This window comes from Lepidochelys kempii, chromosome 9 (genome assembly GCF_965140285.1).
Source record: "Lepidochelys kempii isolate rLepKem1 chromosome 9, rLepKem1.hap1, whole genome shotgun sequence".
Taxonomy (NCBI): Eukaryota; Metazoa; Chordata; order Testudines; family Cheloniidae; genus Lepidochelys; species Lepidochelys kempii.
In genome coordinates, this window is record NC_136388.1 from 11,618,304 (window position 1) to 11,640,865 (window position 22,562).

Consider the following 22,562-nt stretch of genomic DNA (forward strand, 5'->3'; position numbering starts at 1 on the left):
ACCCACCCTTAGGTGGTGGCCCACTTCCCTGACTCTGGCCACTAGGCAACGCAGTCCTGTATTCGAGGGCTGCCATAATGACTCCGGCCTCTGGGCCGTGCTGCTCTCAGCCTAAGGACCGTCACTGCGGTGGTATCACTACCCCAACCTACCCTAAGGAGGACAGGGTGTGCATAACATGCAACAGCATGTACAAGGAAAAAAAGACCAAAAAAAATGACCCAAAGCAGCAATTTAATAAGCTGTCTTACTGGTGGAGTTTTCTGAGAGAGCTCTCTGTTCAGTCTGTCTGTAAAACTCTGTATTAAAGTGTTTCCTCCTGCTACAATCACACTGCCATAGAGGCCCTGGAAAGAGAAAAATGTGACACACAGAGTTCATTCTGAATATATTTTGGAAACATCTGTTTGTTTTCATAATACAGAGAAAAGAAAATGCCATGAGTATATATGATCAGCAGTAAAAGTACACTTGACATCTAGACAAAGTTACACCATTATTAGTACAATCAGTATTCTACCATGTAAAAAATACTTTTAAAAGATACATTGGGGGAAAAGGCAGTTTGATGACTGATTCTAAATGGCTTTTATTTACTGTTTTAACCTTTAGTACTTCTAGATCAGCTTGTTTTCATATTCCCCATGTTCCTCTGCGTGCACCTCCCCCTTATCTCCCCCCCCACACACACTGAGATATAAGAATGCACAACTAGAAATACCATCCACAAAGAACACATGAAGGAAGGATTTTTTCCCCCATTAAAAAAAAAGTATCAATATTTTATTTCCATTCACTAATATGACAGTTGCCAAAGACGGAACACAGCCTACCCAGCCAGCTTGACTTTGCAATTAAGGAAGTGCAATGGATGGACCAACCCAGGTGCAGCCAACATCAGAACTGCACACAGCCGAATGTTGCATGCTCTTCAACAGATGGTGTTGGTGGAAGCAAAAATGGAGAAGTTTAATTTTATGCTCTGTTTTTCCACCTGCACCATACAGTGAGTTAATATCAGAAACTATTTAATCTTCAGATATTTGGGGATGAATAATCACAAAAAGCTATAAACATAAAATGACAGTTTGAAGCTACCCACTGCACATTGCAGAGTCATCAAACTCTGGATATTTAACATGCCATTTTATTTATCTGTTTCGTTACACCAGTGCGAAACAAGAGTAACTCAGGATTTCAGTGGAGTCTCTGCATTTCCATCAGTGCAACAGAAGTCAGAATCTGACTTAGCTGTTCCCATGGTTTGAGAAACACTATCTTCATCTATGTTTTATCTGCATATTCCCCTAATAGCTACACAACATGTAGATGATAATGTATAGGCACCTCAACATAACCTCAAGAGGTCAAGATTTTCATTTTAACTGATGGCAAGTGTCCATGCCTCTTCAGTAAATTTCATAGCTAAAATATATTGTAACCACACAATAATTATTTTAAGCATAGATATTTTTCTGTCTGACTAACACTTACTGGTCTGATGTCTATATCACACATTCCAACGCTTGTGGTGACAACATGGCTAACACCCAGCATTGTGTTGCCAGATAAGCCCTGGAACAAAATTAGTAAATCACAAATCAGTGCTTCAAAACAGCAAGGCACATTAAAGCAGTGAATGAACAAGGGTCTAAAAAGTTCTGCAGACAAATCTTTTAATTTATCTAAATTTTTATTTCATACATCACCATGATCTCAGCACCACGAGTTTTATTTAAAGAAAACCACATATCTTGAAGTGCATTTCTATGACCGCACCCCAACATAGGTAGCCCTGGAGAGCATACAGTGTAAATACAAACATAGCTTCATACTTTGTGCCATCATAACATAATGTGACCACATATAAAGGGAAAGGCTGCATAGAAGGGCTTCATAATAAAGTATATGTCTGCAAATTTTAATGTACTACTTTCATGGTTTTACCTTTACATTGGAAGGGTCAAATAGTCCTTCAGGAATTTTTAGACGCTCTGCACCAAAGTCACAATTATAACCATTGGGGAATTCATAATGAACGGTCGGCATCTGTGCAGCTACCCTGGAGGTTGATATTGATCAGAACATTGGTCAGAAAGTAAAGATGCTAAATCACAATGCAGTGAATAGTCTAAACAGAATTCTTTGTTTATGATGCTATAGAATAAATTTTAATATGGACTGTGCTTTTGGCAATCTTTCTGATTGTTATTAGAATTTATGCACATTGGCATGGCAAGTGTAATCTCTAATCCAGCTATTCACAGTATTCCTAACTCCAAAAATAAATGATTTTGTGTAACATCATACTTTTGCAATAAGCCTTACAATAGAAACCATGGACTCCTACTCTGATAAATACATTTGACATACGCATACTACTAGTTTTACAAAGATACAATGACCTACTGTTCATCATAGGTTGAATCTGACACTTGGAGGACAGAGGCTTGGAAATCCTGAATTACACACTATGGAGAGAAGAATAAAAGGAAAAGGTGTTATTAGGATTCCAGTTCAGAATTCAGTACTATGTTAGAATTATATAAATGTGAAACTGGACAAAAGCCTTAAACAATAAGCAAGTAAACTTGGAATCAAAACACTGAGTGCACAAAATATGTGCAAAGCTTCTTTAAAAAGCCATGAATGCATTTCAGTACATAGGTAATTTGCTGTACTAAATCCTTAGAAACTAAGGATTGTTCACAATCATAAGAGGTATTGTTTCAAGCACAATAGGTTTTAAAGAAGTCAGAAACTAGGGCACCTCCCATAATGACAGCGGAATATTTCCCCTCAGGAATTTTTAATGAAGGCTGGACTTGATCACAGCTATCATGGATTTTCATTGGCCATGTCTGTCTGGGAATATGATTGGATGATAAAAGCCTAATTGAGAGCTGAAGATTTAATTAGTGGAGAACCAAGAGCTCAGCAATATCACTGCAACAACACGAAAGACCAGACCTGCAGACTATCAAGACAGAGCTTCAGTTTCCCCACAAAGGAATTGTGGGAGGAGAAATCTGATTTAGGATTACAAAGGTGCACCCCAGTATGGTAACTCCTTAGTTAGGAACTTATCCCATCACATGCAATGATCTTCTGTATTGCATTAAAAAATGGAACACTAAAGGCGATGGCAAGTATGAGTGCCCAAGATTTGATACATACATACATACACGCTCCATGCTTTTACCCTTGTAACTATTTTATTAAAAAGAAAAGGAGTACTTGTGGCACCTTAGAGACTAACCAATTTATTTGAGCATGAGCTTTCGTGAGCTACAGCTCACTTCATCAGTGAGCTGTAGCTCACGAAAGCTCATGCTCAAATAAATTGGTTAGTCTCTAAGGTGCCACAAGTACTCCTTTTCTTTTTGCAAATACAGACTAACACGGCTGTTCCTCTGAAAACTATTTTATTGTGACACACTAAAATTAAAAAAAAAAAAAAAAAATCAGATCTAACTGTAAACATCAGCACGAACTAAAACCACTCCTACAAGCCTATCCAGGAAGTAAAGCCCTAATGCCCTAGAATTTTCAGGGTTCGCAAGTTTTAAACAGGAGACAAAAAGATTATCTGATGGAATTATATTCTAAAGATGAAAGAGCAGCTAAACTGATTTTAAAAAATTTATCCTCTCTCCACCCCCAAAAAGAAGAAGAATGTCCTCTCCTATTTTTTAGGCAGGAAGTTTTCTAATTTTCTCACACAAAAAGCTTCCTGGAATATACAGTAGCAAATGGGATCTCTTTGTGGGCCGGGGAGAAGAAAGGATTTACTTACATTACACATATAGTTGTGCCAAGATCTCGTGACCGGAGGTAACTTCTCTTTTCTCTTCCAATTTGCTGGTGATCCTTCACGAACTGCTTCCTGTGATTGTAGAAAAGTACACAGTCAGTCAACAATCTACACTCTGAAAAATGAACACTTTTAAAATCCAGTTAACTTTCCCACCTTTGATGCAATCATATATGGAGGGATTAGCTCTATGTTCATTTCCTGAAACAGTTCTCTGCACTGCATAGTAATAAAGTCTCCAGCAAGGGGTGATTTTACAATGCCTACAAAATATAAATAGAATTTTGGACTACGTTCAAAACCTTACAGAACAAAATGTCTGCAATGAATTGTTCATTTGAAACAAAAATAGCCCCTCTCCCACCTTCCACAAACACAAGTTTCTCCCTTTTCAAAGATACCACATTTTCTTTTAATATTAGTAATAAAACACATTTCTTAATGTGATGACCACAGTATATAAATTATTACATCTGTAAAACTTTTTACCTTGTTGAAGTACATATCCATCATGCACTGGAATAGCAGTGGTGTGAGTTGCCCCACTGTCCAAAATCAGGCCTGTGGATCGACCATTAGCAAAGCTAATCAAAAGGATTAGGGAGAATGACAGAATTTTTACTTGGGAGAGAGTTTTGTCAAATAGTTAGAGCACAACTAGCAACGAGGACCCTAAAGGTTCTATTCCTAGCCTCACAAGTGACTTGCTATGTTCATCCATTTACCCCTCTACATAAGGGTAATAAGTACCAACCTCGCATACATGTTAAGATTTATTTATGGTTGCAAACTGATTTTTGAGCTCCTTGGATGAGAAATTATATAAAAATCAAAGAAGTGTTCTGCAGAAATCTCTAAATAAAATATTTCCCATTTTATTTAGATTTTGAACTGCCTATTAAAATGTACATGTTAGCTTAAGATATTTACATAATGCAGTGTAAGGCTTAATCAGTGATCTCAGAAGATTTCTGTTGCTGAAGACAGAAATTACTGCATTTTAGTAATCTGAGCAAAGCCATTTTAGGCATGCTGAGCTCTAACAAATAGCATAGGCTGTAAATATACACTAGAAGAAGTTGTCTCCCAGGACAGGAATCACACCAAGGGGTTTTCAAAGTTGAGAATTAAGGAGAACACACAGAAGTGGAAGCTATCCTGTTCACATCAGCCATATGGATGGTTACGAAATATTCATTTTGGTTAGAAAGAAAAGAGTAACTTATCTTATTCTAATAATACCACATTGAAGAAGCTTGCTTTATTTCTTGGAAAAATACATGGATCAACATTTCAAGGATACGCTGTAAGAACTGCAGTTTTACACAAGAAAAAAGCAGGGATATTGTAATGTTCAAACATCAGTTCTGTCAATTTCTCACGCTTTGCTCTGGTATTCCACTACAAAAGAGAAAAAAAATAGGTAAACAGACAAAACAGAAATATTATGTTTACGTCAAGATCCATTATATTTATTATTATATGCTCACAGGATGCCAGAAAGATATAAAAAGAAAGTTAGGATTATTACAGTTGTAGTTTAAGAGCAGTTGCAAAGTTACATAAAGCAAAACAAATATATATATTCTTGGAATTTTATTTCGTTAGATGAGAATTCACTTTTTGTGCAACAAGCATTTCATTGCAGACTCATACACAAACACAGGAGGACTTTCTGAAATTTAAAAGCATGCATTTCCAGGGGGTTCAACTTTAAGCTATTAAAATAATAAATTTCTAGAAATCCTTCCATACCAGAATCTCAAAGCTCTTTATGAAAGAGCCCAAAACACTCCTGTGAAATAAGTGTTACCCCTGTTTTACATGAGGAAATGTACATGTACACAGATGTAAAGTGGCTTGCCCAAGGGAGAAAACTGAACTCAGATTTCCCAGCTTTCAAAGCATCTTACCACAGCTTTACTAAAGCAAAGGCAAACACAATGTGCTAAGACACACCTGTGGATTGGAAGTCCCATTTTACTGTGAACTTCTTCTAAGTTAATTGTTAAGTGAGTTTAGCCCTCATGTTAGGAGTCCGACTGAAGACCTTCATTTAGCTATTGAACAGGCAACCCCCAATGCAGACTGCTCCATACTCCATCACTGAACCTCAACCCTTCTAGAGGGATCATGTTTAGGAGTAGGAAGGTAGCATAGTCTCCCTATGCATTTAGTAGCTGCTTTCTTGACAGTTTCAGGTAGATCAACTGTGGTGGTATGTTCTGTTACGTGGACATCTATACACAGAGAACTAGAGTGAAACCAAGAACTCATTTCACAGCCTTCAAAACACCACCAACTTGAATTTAGTACCAGCCTTGGGTGGATTTATTTTTGTTTATACTTCTATAGCATGCATTCCCTGTAATATCCAAGTGCCTCTGAACTGCTAGCTGAAAAGTGAAAGGCGTCCATTCTCAATTCAATCCCCCCTACCTGAACCTATCCAGACCCTCTCAAGCCACCACTTTCAATACATTAATGTGGAAAAATTTTATTTGCAATAATTGTATGTAAAGGAGGCTTCATCTTCATTGTATACACCCTCTGTGGTTTATATTCGATTCCTGTATTGTGCATTGTAATCTAGAGCACAGTAAGGTGGGGAACTGCAGCCTACGTGTCTACTTAAATTCTTACTCCTACATTTTTATTTGATCTATGAAGCCACTGAGTAATCCAGAGAACCAAGGTAAAAGCTTTGCCAATATATGTATTACTCTCCCTGGTTCTGTTTTTGAAGGGCTTGATGTAATGAATGATTTTCAAAAACATCTCTATTTTTAGTTAGTATAATAAAAGATCACCTACAATTTTACATTTCCCCCACCCTCCCCAAGAAACAAGAGAAAGCTATTACAAAACAAAGGCTCTAAGAGGAAATCCAGCTTGAAATATGCGATCTTCATTTGAGCAGAGAGTGGGCAATATGTACTATATCATAAGAGTGGTTATCATTTCAAGTTACTGACAAAAAAATAAATTAACAAAAAATAAAACACAGAGAATAATCCGGCAGAGTATTTTTAAATTGTTACCTCTAGAGCCCTGCAAATCTGCAGACATCAGATTTATATCCATGTTTGCAGATTGGATGTGGATACAAATTTTGTATCCGCACAGGGCTCTAGTTACCTCCTCTTAATTTTCTAAAAATTTCAGCACTCCTAACTTACAATTCTGTATAAAGTTTGTACAGACAAGACTAGAACATTCCTAAATCCCAATGACAATTTGTTCATTATGACATTTCAAAACAGGAAATATGCTTTTACTCACTGGTGCTTCAGACATTAGGACAGGGTGCAAACTTGCTTCAGATTTAATATGCATCTTGTATGTGTGATCCAAAATTGCCTGGAAACTATCCCAGTCCTCAACTGTAAAAATGTTAAAGCAGTTGCAGAAATTTAGACAATATTATTGCATTTTCAGAAAGACACATTGTTAAGTGAGTCATCTAAAAACATAGATCAACCAACCAATTTTCTACTGAGCAGCAGTCTTAAAAATTCACACACTTCAGCAGCTTCACAAAATTCTATACTGCTTACTGTGCCGATAATATTCATCCCCTTCTTTTTCCCCACCACCATCATCAGATGGGACCCATTCCAACCCATTACATGGAGGAAAACCTCTATAGTTTTTCCTCAGATCAAGCAAAGGTTCACAGCCTGATAATTAAAATAACTTTAGAATAAAATGTTTTTCACTTTTAGGCCAAGAGTATTCATGCAAATGAAATGTTAATATATTTTGTATATGACAGATGTAACTTTGCAGCTGAATATAAAGTTAGTGATCAGATTTTAAGAACAAGAGGAAAGACAGAGCACCATACTCATTCCATTTTTTAAGGGTGAAATAGCCTCCATGTTTTCCCTTGGAACTCGCAGTGCATTGGTGTCTATGTAGTAAGTAGGGCCCCCTTGTTTGCCTTTGTCACTATCTATTTCCATCAGGGTACCGCCATCGTCCCTTTCCAGTACCACACCAATAGCAGTGGGAAAGTCAACCTGCAATGTAAAATGTGGGCAGGGTATGGCAATTACACAGCGTGTATTTTACTTACTTAAAGTACTATTTTCATTTCAGCTATACTTTTTTTAAAAAACATTTTCTACTAACTCAGAACTTGTTTGCTGGCTCGTATAATACTTTTTTACATTTTAATCTTATACGATCACAATGACTCTTACCTTTGGACAGTCCTCACCAGCATAGCCAGCTCTCACTGTATAGGAGCCAATATCAAAAACAAGAGCCCCAACTTCATCTGTAAGAATTATTAGTAAACAGGCAGTCAGTAATTATTACAGTCATGTAACAAAAACTAAAATCACTGTGCTTACCAGCTAAAATGTACAAGCCAAGATACTTTTTGTTAAACATGTGTGCAAATCACCACCACAACTTTTAACCAGGATTTAAAATTGGCAAAGAACAGAACATTTTCTATCAGAAATTTAAGTTGCACAAGAGTGATCCAAAAAAGCAGCTGTATTTTAACTAAATAATCAATAAAGTACTTTCATTCAAAATAAGCAAAAAAGGCAATTTTTGCAGAGTAAAAAAAATATTGAACCATCTTCTGGAAGAGATTTTCAGAATGTGTTATGATTTACTCACACAGCAAGTTACATGGGTCTCTACTTCCTTGGATTATTAGAAATTAATCAGAAAAAAAGTTAAAACTAGATGTAACAGTCTATAGACACTTATGTTTAAATTAAGAAATACATTCATTCTTTTAAGCACTGATCCCCAAAGAGGCTCTGTATCGGCTCAACAAGATTGGGGTCCAGGTTGGCAAAATTAAATCTTTAATCTTGTAGCGCTGGGTACAGGAGATGCTCCGGTGCAAGACTATAATACTTTGGCTTCCAAATAAATCTTTATTCTTGTAGTGCTAACCTGAATTTCCCACCAGCAACGTAACAGCACCAAATGTTGCCTGACACCACTAATCTGGCTGTCTGACAGTTCTAAGAAGTAGGAAAAGCTTTAATGAAATTTACCAAAGACAGAAACTAAGGCCTTCAAACTAGTTAGGCTTTTCATTTTAATGAAAACTTTCAAGGTATATTGAAGCGTTGTGCATTTCCGTAGCAGAGAAACCTGAATGGAGTTATAGCTGTGATGGGAAGAAATACGTGGGGAAAACTAAGTTTTATATAGCAGAGCTGTAACAGAGAGAGGGGTGTTCATGGGTGGAGCAATACAGCTGTACTTCAGCTGAGAGAACTGCTTAGAGGAAAGCTGTCACTTTATGCACCAGAGCAGCAGCAAATAACTGGGAAGGGGAAGAGCTGCACGAAATGGGGAGCTGCAGCAGAACGACTGCAAGGAGGCTCATGGTTTGGGAAACTACAGCAGCATTAAGTGGGGAAGAGCTGCAGGGGAAGAGTGGAACAGAAAAGTTCATGGATGGGGGGTGGGGAAGCTGCAGACAGCCCAAACCTTTGTGGGAAGTGACAGCAAATGTAATGGACAAACTAGATCACAGGCTTGGGGGTGCAGCAGGCGGGGGCTCAGAGGGGGACCAGCAGGAGACAGAGGCTCAGAGGAGGACAGGAGAAGGCTCATGGGGAACAGCCCTGGGGGTGCAGCAACTTGGAAGGGGGCCTGGGGAGGCTCATAGGGTACAGCTCTGGGGTGCAGCAGACAGTGGCTTGGAGGGGGACCTGGGAGAGCAGCAAGAGGCAGGGGCGGGGGGGGAGGCTTGTGGGGAACACCCCTGGGGATACAGCAGCAGGCAAGGGCTCGGAAGCAGACCTGGAGGTGCAGCAGGCAGGAACTCAGAAGGGGCAGGGGAGGCTCGTGGAGAACAGCCCTGGGGGTGCAGCAGGAGGCAGGGGCTCGAAGGGGGGCGGGCGGAGGCTTGTGGGGAACAGCCCTGGGGGAGCAGTAGCAGGAGCTCGAAGGGGGGGCGGGCGGAGGCTCCTGGGGAACAGCCCTGGGGGAGCAGCAGCAGGGGCTCGGGCGGAGGCTGGTGGGGAACAGCCCTGGGGGAGCAGCAGCGGGAGGCAGGGGCTCGGAGGGGGGCGGGCGGCGGCTCGTGGGGAACAGCCCTGGGGGAGCAGCAGCAGGAGGCAGGGACTCGAAGGGGGGCGGGCGGCGGCTCCTGGGGAACAGCCCTGGGGGAGCAGCAGCAGGAGGCAGAGGCTCGGAGGGGGGCGGGCGGAGGCTGGTGGGGAACAGCCCTGGGGGAGCAGCAGCAGGAGGCAGGGGCTCGAAGGGGGGCAGGCGGAGGCTCCTGGGGAACAGCCCTGGGGGAGCAGCAGCGGGAGGCAGGGGCTCGGAGGGGGGCGGGCGGCGGCTCGTGGGGAACAGCCCTGGGGGAGCAGCAGCGGGAGGCAGGGGCTCGGGCGGAGGCTGGTGGGGAACAGCCCTGGGGGAGCAGCAGCAGGAGGCAGGGGCTCGGGCGGAGGCTGGTGGGGAACAGCCCTGGGGGAGCAGCAGCGGGAGGCAGGGGCTCGGGCGGAGGCTGGTGGGGAACAGCCCTGGGGGAGCAGCAGCAGCGGGAGGCAGGGGCTCGGAGGGGGGCGGGCGGAGGCTCCTGGGGAACAGCCCTGGGGGAGCAGCAGCGGGAGGCAGGGGCTCGGAGGGGGGCGGGCGGCGGCTCGTGGGGAACAGCCCTGGCGGAGCAGCAGCGGGAGGCAGGGGCTCGGAGGGGGGCGGGCGGAGGCTCCTGGGGAACAGCCCTGGCGGAGCAGCAGCAGGAGGCAGGGGCTCGGGCGGAGGCTGGTGGGGAACAGCCCTGGGGGAGCAGCAGCGGGAGGCAGGGGCTCGGGCGGAGGCTGGTGGGGAACAGCCCTGGGGGAGCAGCAGCGGGAGGCAGGGGCTCGGAGGGGGGCGGGCGAAGGCTCCTGGGGAACAGCCCTGGCGGAGCAGCAGCAGGAGGCAGGGGCTCGGGCGGAGGCTGGTGGGGAACAGCCCTGGGGGAGCAGCAGCGGGAGGCAGGGGCTCGGGCGGAGGCTGGTGGGGAACAGCCCTGGGGGAGCAGCAGCGGGAGGCAGGGGCTCGGAGGGGGGCGGGCGGCGGCTCGTGGGGAACAGCCCTGGCGGAGCAGCAGCGGGAGGCAGGGGCTCGGAGGGGGGCGGGCGGAGGCTCCTGGGGAACAGCCCTGGGGGAGCAGCAGCAGGAGGCAGGGGCTCGGGCGGAGGCTGGTGGGGAACAGCCCTGGGGGAGCAGCAGCGGGAGGCAGGGGCTCGGGCGGAGGCTGGTGGGGAACAGCCCTGGGGGAGCAGCAGCGGGAGGCAGGGGCTCGGAGGGGGGCGGGCGGCGGCTCGTGGGGAACAGCCCTGGCGGAGCAGCAGCGGGAGGCAGGGGCTCGGAGGGGGGCGGGCGGAGGCTCCTGGGGAACAGCCCTGGGGGAGCAGCAGCAGGAGGCAGGGACTCGAAGGGGGGCGGGCGGCGGCTCCTGGGGAACAGCCCTGGGGGAGCAGCAGCAGGAGGCAGAGGCTCGGAGGGGGGCGGGCGGAGGCTGGTGGGGAACAGCCCTGGGGGAGCAGCAGCAGGAGGCAGGGGCTCGAAGGGGGGCAGGCGGAGGCTCCTGGGGAACAGCCCTGGGGGAGCAGCAGCGGGAGGCAGGGGCTCGGAGGGGGGCGGGCGGCGGCTCGTGGGGAACAGCCCTGGGGGAGCAGCAGCAGGAGGCAGGGGCTCGGGCGGAGGCTGGTGGGGAACAGCCCTGGGGGAGCAGCAGCGGGAGGCAGGGGCTCGGGCGGAGGCTGGTGGGGAACAGCCCTGGGGGAGCAGCAGCGGGAGGCAGGGGCTCGGGCGGAGGCTGGTGGGGAACAGCCCTGGGGGAGCAGCAGCAGCGGGAGGCAGGGGCTCGGAGGGGGGCGGGCGGAGGCTCCTGGGGAACAGCCCTGGGGGAGCAGCAGCGGGAGGCAGGGGCTCGGAGGGGGGCGGGCGGCGGCTCGTGGGGAACAGCCCTGGCGGAGCAGCAGCGGGAGGCAGGGGCTCGGAGGGGGGCGGGCGGAGGCTGGTGGGGAACAGCCCTGGCGGAGCAGCAGCGGGAGGCAGGGGCTCGGAGGGGGGCGGGCGGAGGCTCCTGGGGAACAGCCCTGGCGGAGCAGCAGCAGGAGGCAGGGGCTCGGGCGGAGGCTGGTGGGGAACAGCCCTGGGGGAGCAGCAGCGGGAGGCAGGGGCTCGGAGGGGGGCGGGCGGCGGCTGGTGGGGAACAGCCCTGGGGGAGCAGCAGCGGGAGGCAGGGGCTCGGAGGGGGGCGGGCGGAGGCTCCTGGGGAACAGCCCTGGCGGAGCAGCAGCGGGAGGCAGGGGCTCGGGCGGCGGCTGGTGGGGAACAGCCCTGGGGGAGCAGCAGCGGGAGGCAGGGGCTCGGGCGGAGGCTGGTGGGGAACAGCCCTGGGGGAGCAGCAGCGGGAGGCAGGGGCTCGGGCGGAGGCTGGTGGGGAACAGCCCTGGGGGAGCAGCAGCGGGAGGCAGGGGCTCGGGCGGAGGCTGGTGGGGAACAGCCCTGGCGGAGCAGCAGCGGGAGGCAGGGGCTCGGAGGGGGGCGGGCGGAGGCTGGTGGGGAACAGCCCTGGGGGAGCAGCAGCGGGAGGCAGGGGCTCGGAGGGGGGCGGGCGGCGGCTCGTGGGGAACAGCCCTGGCGGAGCAGCAGCAGGCGCTCGGAGGTGGCGCTCCATGGGCGGGCACTCACCTCCCCCGTACACCCCGCCGCTCATGGCTGCCACGGGGCCTGTCTCTCGCCGCGGTCCTGGCAGCCCCCCGGTAACTAGCTGTTCTGGCAACAATAGCCGAGTGCGCGGCTGGCCCGCGCTCACTCACACCGCCGGCGGAACCGAACCTGCTGCCCTCTCCCCTCCAGCCAACGGAGCGCGCCTGGTCTCCCAAAGCACCTACCACAGCGCCGGCTTGCGAGCTACCCGAGAGTGAACGACCAATCGTGGCTAGCAAGGGGCGGGCCGAGCGAGCGGGGGGCCTATCCCAGCCAGGAAAAAGCGGGAAGGAAGCAAGAATGGTTGCAGTGTGCGGGTAGGGTCAGCAGAGAGACTGGGCGGGGCTTGGGGGTAAAGGGCGGGGATGGAGAGGCGTTGATAAGACAGGGGGGCTGGGGTCAGGCTGATGGGGTGGAGACTGGGCCCAGGGAGGGGAGCTTTGGGGCTGGCTGAGGTCGGGGCCTCGGGAGGGGTGTTTTGGGGCTGGCTGGGGGCTAGGGAAAGGTATGCTGGAGCTGGGATTTGTGGGCTAGGGAGGGGTGTTTTGGGGATGTAGCTGGGGATTAGGGAGAGGCATTTTGTGGAGGGATGCGTTAGGAGGCTAGGAGGGGTATTTTGGCGCAGGATGGGGTTATGGGGGCTAGGGAGGGGTGTTTGGGGGGTGTAGTTTGGGGTTAGGGAGAAACATTTTGGTGTGGGAGGCTAGGAGGGGTATTTTGGGGCAGGCTCGTGTTTTGGGGCTAGAGAAGGGAATTTGGGGCTGGCTTGAGTAAGGAGTTGATAACTGGCCAAACCTGTCCACGTCAGGGACACAAAAGGCCTGAGGAGTGAAAAAAAAAAAGTGCTTTTGTAGTGTTGTAATGCTCTCTTGGGGTGCCCTGAACAGTAAGCTGCTGCGTTACCCCTCTGCCAAAGAGAGCTTTGCTGGAGCTTAAACAGCATGAGTCAGCTCCTTGCCACAGGAGTCTGTCTGCATCACCAGCAAACTCCTTGAGACTCTGCTTACCTTTCTTTTATCTTGCAGGTAACATTCACTGAAACCCAGTTCTTAAGCTCCCCATTGATGTTTTTGTGCAGCGTGCATTCTCCATTCACAAAAATTGCCAAGTTTGCTTTCTTCAAAGTGTCAGAATGCACTCAAGCCAGCCTGTCGGTGCAGCTGAGGATGCATGCCTTACCTTAGTATAACAGTACTGAGATGAATTGATAAAATAAGTTTATTAAGAAAAGATGTAAGTGATAGTAACCAAGAGAAAGAGAGACTGGGATAGTATAGTTACAAGCAAAACAAAATAACATGCTTTCTAGTAAAACCTAACTTTAGCAAGTTACAATCTTTGCCTAAGCAGCTTTCTCATTTACATCAAGCTATCATTTCCAGCTCCTCCGAGTACCTTTGCCAGATCTGGAGATTAGCTCTGTGTAAGCCTGAAAGAAGGTCGTTTTCACCAACTGAAGCTGGTTTAATAGAAGATATTACTTCACCCACCTTGCCTTTCTAATAAAAAGTGCATAACATTTTAAACAGGTCACTGCCCTCCACCCCACCATTAGTTTCTCTAGTTTCTCAAGTACCCCTCCCAATCCAGTTTACCTCCCTTACTGAATTTATTTTCTTCTACTGCTCGCTGTTCCCTTTCTCCACCACTTCTGCTCCTGGGACTGTCTGTGCTCCCCCTGGCCTCTTCTCCTGTTCCCATGTTTCTTTCCTTGTACCACTTTCCCTGCTGTAGTTATTTTTCCCATAAGCCTCCTTTTCCAACTGAGAATAAAATCTGCATAACACTCTGTCAGCTTGCACTTCCCCGCCACCTAAATTCCCCTTAAACTCATTGACTTTGGTGCAAGCTCTGTAAAAATATCTGAGGGTGAAATTTGTCTCATCGTGTTTAAATCCCTCCTTAAAAGTCACTTCCTTTGCAAAGCCTATCAAGGCTATTCCTTCACAGAATGATACTTAATTAATTTATACATTTAAAAAATAATAGTAAGAAAGTGAGAGAGCCAAGAAAACAGTAAGCTTTTACTCTTACTTTCTTCAGGAAAGTGAGCCTCAAAGAATGCTGTTGGCTCTTGTTTTGTTTACCCCACCCTCTTAATGTACACGCAGTGTCACTTGGTTATGTTTTCTGTCTAATTTTGGATTGTAAGTGCCTTGGGGCAAAGATCTTGGACCTGATTCAAATCTCATTTACGTTAGTGTAAATTCAGAGTAACTTCACTCTAGTCAGTAGGGTTACTTAGAAATTACACCGGTGTAACCGAGAACAGGACTTAGCCCATCATCTTTATATTTACCTGTAAAGAGCTGTGTATGTTACTTGCACTGTTTAAATAAGTCATAGTTTACTTAGACAGAAATATAACTGTTTAATGTTTTAAAATGCATTTCTTGCCTTTTTGCCCTGAGGAAAACATTAGAGGGTACATGTACCCAGAGATAGAAGACCATGGCACAGCCTACTTAGTATTAAGCTATCTATCAAAATACATACGAAGTTGTTTTTTTTTCAAGTGGCCTGTCCAACCTGTCCAAGTGGCCTGTCCAAACTTTCCCTTAAACCGCTTTATCAGAAATTTTTATTGTATTACAGATGTTCTAATTCAACAAAATGTTTTTAATCAATGAAGCAAGAAAAATAACAAAAAGAATCTAATTGTAATGGGCCAGATTCTCCTTTCACTTACAGCTTTCAAAATTGTATTTCTATTGACTTCAGTAGAGTTACTCCCAATTTATACTAGTGTAAGTCAGAAAAGAAGTACACTAGATGTTTGCATTTTGGACTACAATTCCCAGCCTTCTGCACACTAAGGTGGGCTGATGATTGATGGCCTCAATTTAAGTCTCCTCCTACACCAATGACACTGAAATGCAGAGGAAATATTAAAACCGAGCAGTAGGAGACAACTAGGACGAAAAACAACAAGCCACAGTTGCAAGAGAACCAGGAGATGGTTGGATGTATTAGCTTTTAAGGGTAAGTGATTCCTTTAATTTCATCTAACGTACTCTGGTTCTGTTTCTTTAATAGGGAAAATTATTTCAGAATTTCAGCTTATCCTGTTGTTGTCATTGAGAAGAAATGCATAGTTTATATGTATCACTGTAAAGTTTAACAAAAGTGCAAACTGTACAACATACTGGGATGAGGGAGATAAATGTAAATCCTATTTTGTATTAGATGTAGGATAAAAAGTCAGTTTACCGAGCACCCCTTATGTGTCTTATGAAACCTTTTGTTGATGGTGTATTATCATGATTTCCAGCATGGGGCACTAGTACACAAGAGAGGGTTGTTGGAGGAAGAGATTATTGCAATAAAGAGAATTCGGAAAATGTGGAATTGTAATGGCAAAGGATTTATCCTTAGATATTATCTTTCCAGGTTATGACTGAAATAATGCTTCGTGGAAAGCATACAATATTTTGGGCCAGATCCTCTTCTGCACAGGAGCTGCTTGTGCTGCTCTGGCAATGCCAAGCAACTATAACGTCAGTTTAGTGATACCCAGATTATTGCTCCATCATAGGGGAATCCTTAGATGGTGAAGAGCCACCAAAATGGCTCCTATGTCACTCACCCACCCCCCGCCCCGCAAGCTGAAGAGGTGTGGCAGAAGAGAAAGGCATGTGGCTGGGGTGTGGCTGTGTCCAGCTGATCCCTGGGTGTCGAAATGGCCACTGAGAACTGCTAGCAGTACGGGCATGATAGAACAGATTTAACACTGCTTCTATTTGTCCTGGAGATGAGGCTAGTCCTTGGCAGCCCCAGGATTGGGGGAACACAGATAAAAAGCCTGCAATTTTGGACCTGAATTGAATGCTCTGCAGCCTGCTTGGAATATCCAGCCCTGTATGTGTGTATTTAGATTGTAAATTCTTTAGGTCAGAGTCATAGAGTCTGGTTCTACATTGCCTTGCATTTTGTGTAGTCATTTACACTGGAAAAAGGGTGTAGAGCACTGCCTTTCTGATTTGGTAACATTTTACCCAGATTTGCACTCACTTCACATAATTGTAAATGGCTACACAAAGTACAAGGCAGCTGAGAATCAAGCCACAGGCATCTTATTTGGATGACTTCTGATCTTACATATGCTGGAGTAAATCTGGAGTAACTCCAGTAAATTCACTGGAGTTACTCTGGGTTTACACCAGGATAATTAAGAATGACTCTTTCCCACTAAGGTCTGTAAGTCTCAGAGATCTTGATAATTTTCTTGAGGTTTTTTTATTTACCAATTTCTTAAAGCCGCCAATAAGATGCTTTTTTTGTTTCTACTAAAACAAAACCGTGTAGCAAATACTACACTTTATATCTGAACAGCATGATTAGTTTTTTTGTTTTTGCTGTTCAGCAAACTGCTTTGCCTCACTGGGTCAGTGGTCTTCTGTTCTCCTTACAACACTACGCTAGTGCTGGTAACGTCACTCCACTTCCTCCTCCAGCTAGCACTGCCAGCTTTAAAATTATGGCAGCAGACCAACAGTGACAATGGGTCATTGACAGTGTCTCTCCTCTTCCTCCATCCTAGCCTGTTTCACCACTTTGTGGCATTCAGAAAAGGACTTAGATGTTTACATGAATCAAAATAGTGTCTGTGGTTACACTAACCAATCTAAATCCTTAGTATGTATATAATGCTATCTGTTTATGTAAGGCATTTGTACAGACCCCATCACTCTTTAAAGTATATATCCTCACAACAGCCCTGTGTGGTAAGGAAATACTATTATCTACATTTTGCAAATGGGCAACTGAGGCAAAGTGGCTAAGTGACTTGCACAAGATCATATAGGAAGTCTGTGGCAGAGGAGGAAATTGGACACAGGTATCTCAAATCGTAGGCTATTGCCCCAACCACTGGACCATCCTGCCATTCAGCTGTATGTCTTCGCTGCACCATACAAACATTAACCTTCACAAATGCACTAGGAAGGTTTGTTATGCCCATTTTACAGAGCGGGAAACACAGATACTGAAATACTGTGTGACCTTGGGTAAATCACTTCAAGATATTGACAAAACAGGGATTACAGCTCAGGAGTTCCTTGTTCTTGGTTTTGTGCTCTCTTCTATACCCTGCTTTATGCCTCATCTAGAGTAGGGGTTCCCAAACTGTGGGCCACTGGTGCAGCCATGGGTGGAGTTTGGGGAGGGTATGGGGGGGGAGCATTGTGAAGTGGACAGGGACAGAGTGACAGCTGGCCATGGCTCCCTCCCAGGGCCGGAGGAGCCCAGCACCCCTGTGGTCGGTGGCAGAGGGCAAAACGGAGGCAGTAGGCAAGGAAAAGGGGCTGGCCCCAAGAGGATGTGGATCCCAGAGTGGCTGGAGGGTTCACAGCCATTCTTGCTCCAAACTGCCACACGCTGCGATTCGTGGCTGTCAGGCCCCCTTGAGTATCGGCCTCACAGCACCTGCATGGACTGGGGCTTGGTGATGCTGCTCTGTTTCCACCTGGACAATACCCTGATCAGGACTGTCAAAGGTAGCAGCCAGGCCCGGCCTGAGCATCTGCCTCTGCTTGGCACTGGCAGCCCCCAAGCCCATCCTTCGTTCCCGGGCAGGGGTTGCCTATGAGGCATGCTAGGTGTTGACTGGGTGACTGTCAGGTGGGGTAGGACTGTCAGGTGACAAGCTCAAGGCACTCAGGCTGCTGAAGCAGAGGGTGTCAGTGGGGACTGGCTGTGGCACCTGCCTGGCCCCTTTGTCCTTTTGCTGGTCCTGATCCCTGCTGAGGTCAGGGGTTGCACACGCCCCGCGGTGTCCCCTCCCTGACTAATGCGTGGCTGCCTGGGAAGGCCAGGCTACATGCTCAGCAGCCGCTTGCTTGATTTTCCACTTGATCAGCTTGATGGGATGATGGCTCACCTGCTGGGTGGGCAAGGTGGGAGGGTGTACTATCAAACTGTATACATTGATAGTGCGGGGCAGGTCACAGTTTAAAGGTTCAGCCGCCTCCCAAAACAGCATGAGTCACTGCCCACCCTGGGCAGCCTTGCTCTTCCCCCCCACCCCACCCCGTGCCTTCCCCTTCCAGAAAGCAGCAGGAAGTGTTAATAGTGGACTGCAGTTCCTATTGCAGTTGCACAGGTGGGCCTCAGGGAAAAAAGTTTGGGAACCCCGATCTAGAAGTTCAACACTTTTGTGTGTGTGTGTGGACACAATTAAGGCCAGATCTTTGCTCCCCTTTTTGTACTGTGGAAAGCTACCTTAACTGGTCTCCTAACGTTTTCAGCCAGCTATGCTTGTTCTACGCTAACCTGGCAAAGACATCAGGTGACTGAATAAGAATGGACCACTCTGGTGATCAACATAATATAAGAATTCTGTGGAATGCAAATTAGAGCAGCACTTTTTCTACTATATTTCAAAATAAAAAGTCGTGAACATTGGCTTCAGTATACAGTAACCTCAGTCTTCTTGTGTCCATGTGGGAAAAGCTCTGCCTCTCTCCACCCGAAAAGAACCTGTTCAAACCTCTTATCATTTTTCTATGATCTCTATTTAAAAAAGAAAAAGAAACAGAGAACCAGATCTTCACCTCCATTCCCACCTGTTTTATGCCATAATAATAATGACAAAAAGGTAGCTATAAATCTGCCCAGATGAGAATTCCCCTGGTGTGGGAGAAATCCTTGGGTGGCAAAGAGTTGATGTAGCTATCTCTCTGTTGCACCCCACATCCTGGCCCCCAGTGTAAAATGTTTCTGGGGAGGAAGGAGTGTAGCTGGAGTGTCCCAGCAATCTCCCATTGTTGGAAAAGCCATCATACTATTGGCTGTTTTAAATTATGCCAGAGAATGGGTTGACCCCATGATATGGGAGTTACAGAAGTGGCTTAAAGCCATCTTCCCCCCCTCACCTTAGCTGCACCAAGCATATTGCAGCCACATCTGAGGATGTGTAGTGCACATTATACAAATCACTGAACATAAATAAGGTGTTTATAATCCCATAACAATGGAAAAATTGTTACAAACTTCATAATAAAACTGGGTTAGTAAGGTACCAAGAAGAGTAAATTTGGCCACCTGTGTCTCTGCATCAGCATCGTTGAGAAAAGTCAGCCAAATTGTAAAATCTTAGTTGGTCTTACTGTGTTTCACTTAAGGGCACTTTCCAATGGCCACCATATCCTCCCCTTTACAGTACCAGTTTTCCATTGTGATGACTGTATGCAGCCTCATTGGGCTGCAACAAGAACAGGACAAACTTTTCTTGCTGGATAGAAATTATCCACACTAAGTAAAGCAGGAGACATTAATGTATACAGGGAAGAATAGAATCAAGCTTCTCTCTGTGAATATTTGTACTCAGAAAATCTATATTCTATAGCAGGTCCACTACTAGCATTCAGAAGTGCCAGCTGCTAAATTACAGTGGCAGCATAGATCTGTATCAGTATGCACCATATTAAAAGTCTTTGGGGTTTTAGATAAGATCTGTACAATATTTGATACTGCTTATTAAGATAGTTGGTACAAATAGTTTTTTAGTGGCTATGGTGAGAATCTTGATGTACTTGATTATGTAAATTCTTAGTCAGGTGGTCAGTCTGAGTCTATGGTCAGAATCTTGATTATGTAAATTCTTAGTTTTTCCATTGCATAGTTGTGTGCAGAGGGGGTCTGATTCTTCTCTCAAATCAGTTATACAGTTTTGACTTCAACAGAGCTATTCCTGATTTTCACCAGAGTAAATGAGAAGAGCATCAGGCCCACTGAGTTCTGACAATTTCCCCTGAAAGTGAAATTGACAGAAGTTGGTTCTCCCAAATTCTGTCAGGGGACTATGTGATATAATGGAGAAGCTGACAAGATCGGCAGATGGTGAGCTCCTTTTGAGCTATTGACATGTCAACTTTTGCCTGTGGGGAAACTTCAATATGTACTACTTGCACTGAGATATAAGTTACGATGAAAATTAGCTATGTGGCACAGGCCTGCTGGCTAAAAACAAGAGGGTGGTGTGGGATGTTATTTTTATCAGAATATAAAAATATATATAAAAAAGGCAGCAGGCCACAATAATCCTGTTATTTCATGTTTGTTTATTTTTAGGAACTAGCTATTTATTTTTTACTGTAAACAAGCAAAGAGAAACAGTTCATTGCCACCACTAATCTTTATTTTCCTCAAACAGCCAAGAAGCTAATTAGAATTAGCAGCTGTGTCTAGCACTGGTGGAAGCACAAGTGTAGGCAGAGGATCAGGGCTTTGGGCCATCATGTCATCTAGATCTGCTTTGGGCAGGGTGGTAAAAACATCTGCTCGTGGTTACATAGGGGTTCCCATAGTTGCTAGCACAAGTGGGAGCTGTGCTGGTGTGAGACCAAAGGTGAGGGGAAAATTACCAGTGCAGAAAAAGCTTTGTCTTTTTTGGGTTCTTATGTGTCTGAAAGCAGAATCTGCCCCTAAAAATTCAATTAAGAATTAAAAGTTAAGACATACTGAATAGAAATGCTGGAATTGTACAAATGATAGAACCCTGTGTTCTTTCCTTGCTAGATCTGTCTCATTGACTTTCACTACAGCATCTTTCCCACTTGGAAGCTAAAACATGGGAAAGCAGGAGAATGCTAAAAAGCCAATAGTTTCTGATACTGAGGAATGTTATTGTTCCTCATCACCAGTGTCCTTGGCATCAGCCAGTCCAGCTGTAATATTGCTAATGGAGAAGTGAAAGGACACTAATGATGGGTTTGGATTCATTTGACCAGCTGAATATCTGTCCCCTAGAAGGACAGAGAAGGAGAAAGAGGGGTTTTTTCACTTAGTCAACAACATATCGCCCCGAATCATGTTTATAGCTGATGAAAGGAAAATTGGTATTTGCCCCTTTCTGTGTTTAAATGAGTCGACAGTCTAACAAGCTATATAGAAAGAGTAATATGTTCTGATAGGTTTCTGAAGTTTACTTCCTGCCACCCTCTGGCACAAAGTGCACCAGGGCTGTGAAGCCCCTTGATACTAGCACTGTCTTCTCCAACTAGAAATCAGGTCAGGATAGAAAGGCAGAAGATGAAAGACTGAACTTCAAAAGCATGGCAACCCTACATGACTGTCCTTTACACCAGTCAGCACCAGAAAGACATTAAGCCTGTTTGGATTTTGCAACATGTAATACTTTTCAGATTTTTAAGAGCCTGATCCTGGAAGATGCTGAATACCTTTAACTGCCAGTGACTTCAATGGGAACTGATCAAGCTCATCATCTCTTGGTATTAGGCCCTTGGTTCATTTCTCCAGAGTGGCTAATTTTGAATTTGTTTTTCATCCCCAATGACCCATGAAACATCACTCACCTGCAGGAAAAAACATATTCCTTTTCAGCTGGAGTTGTCTAAGTTGTCAGGTCTACCTACATGAAGGGTATTCTTCGAAAATGACAATGAAGTGGCATAGAGCAGTGATTCTCAACGACGGGTATGCAGAGGTCTTCAAGAGGATACATCAACTTATCTAGATATTTGCCTAGTTTTACAAGCTACATAAAAAGCACAAGTGAAGTCAGTACAAACTAAAGTTTCATACAGACAAGATGAGAAAGTAAGCAATTTTTCAGTAATAGTGGGCTGTGACACTTTTGTATTTTTCTGTCTGATTTTGTAAGCAAATAATTTTTAATTGAGGTGAAACTTGGGATATGCAAGACAAATCAGTCCTTGTCAGTACAGTACAGGGGTGCAGTAGTCTGGAAAAGTTGAGAATCACTGGCATACAGAAGAAATGATGAGTCATCCATGAAGATGCAGTTAATATAACAGAGATCAGCCTTTGCAGAATGATGCCATTCCAAACAGGAGACTTTCTGTATATTGAATAATACTTTCATTTTACATATACACGTTTATTCTTAAAAGGACAGGTGAATAAGAACATAAGGATGGCCATACTAAGTCTGACCAATGGTCCATCTAGCCCAGTATCCCGTCTTCTGTTGGTGGCCAAAGCCACATGCTTCAGAGATAGTGAACAGAACAGGGCAATTTATCAGGTACTTCATCCCCTGTCATCCAGTCCCAACTTCTAGTGCTCAGAGGTTTAG

The 22,562-nt window shown here is 45.7% G+C and overlaps 1 protein-coding gene across 1 annotated transcript in view; it reads right to left on the bottom strand.

Moving 5' to 3' along the window:
* Positions 1 to 12,653, bottom strand: part of ACTL6A (actin like 6A) — a 20,334-nt gene extending 7,681 nt beyond the window's left edge. Inside the window, exons 1-12 of the mRNA XM_073359309.1 lie at positions 12,488 to 12,653; positions 8,020 to 8,096; positions 7,662 to 7,836; positions 7,097 to 7,197; positions 5,118 to 5,215; positions 4,304 to 4,398; positions 3,971 to 4,077; positions 3,797 to 3,886; positions 2,410 to 2,471; positions 1,948 to 2,062; positions 1,495 to 1,575; positions 252 to 347 (exon numbers count right to left, since the gene is read on the bottom strand). Coding sequence (XP_073215410.1) covers positions 252 to 347; positions 1,495 to 1,575; positions 1,948 to 2,062; positions 2,410 to 2,471; positions 3,797 to 3,886; positions 3,971 to 4,077; positions 4,304 to 4,398; positions 5,118 to 5,215; positions 7,097 to 7,197; positions 7,662 to 7,836; positions 8,020 to 8,096; positions 12,488 to 12,512 — 1,122 coding nt within the window. The 5' untranslated portion in view covers positions 12,513 to 12,653. The remainder of the gene's footprint in view (positions 1 to 251; positions 348 to 1,494; positions 1,576 to 1,947; positions 2,063 to 2,409; positions 2,472 to 3,796; positions 3,887 to 3,970; positions 4,078 to 4,303; positions 4,399 to 5,117; positions 5,216 to 7,096; positions 7,198 to 7,661; positions 7,837 to 8,019; positions 8,097 to 12,487) is intronic.
* Between the last annotated feature and the right edge of the window lie 9,909 nt (positions 12,654 to 22,562).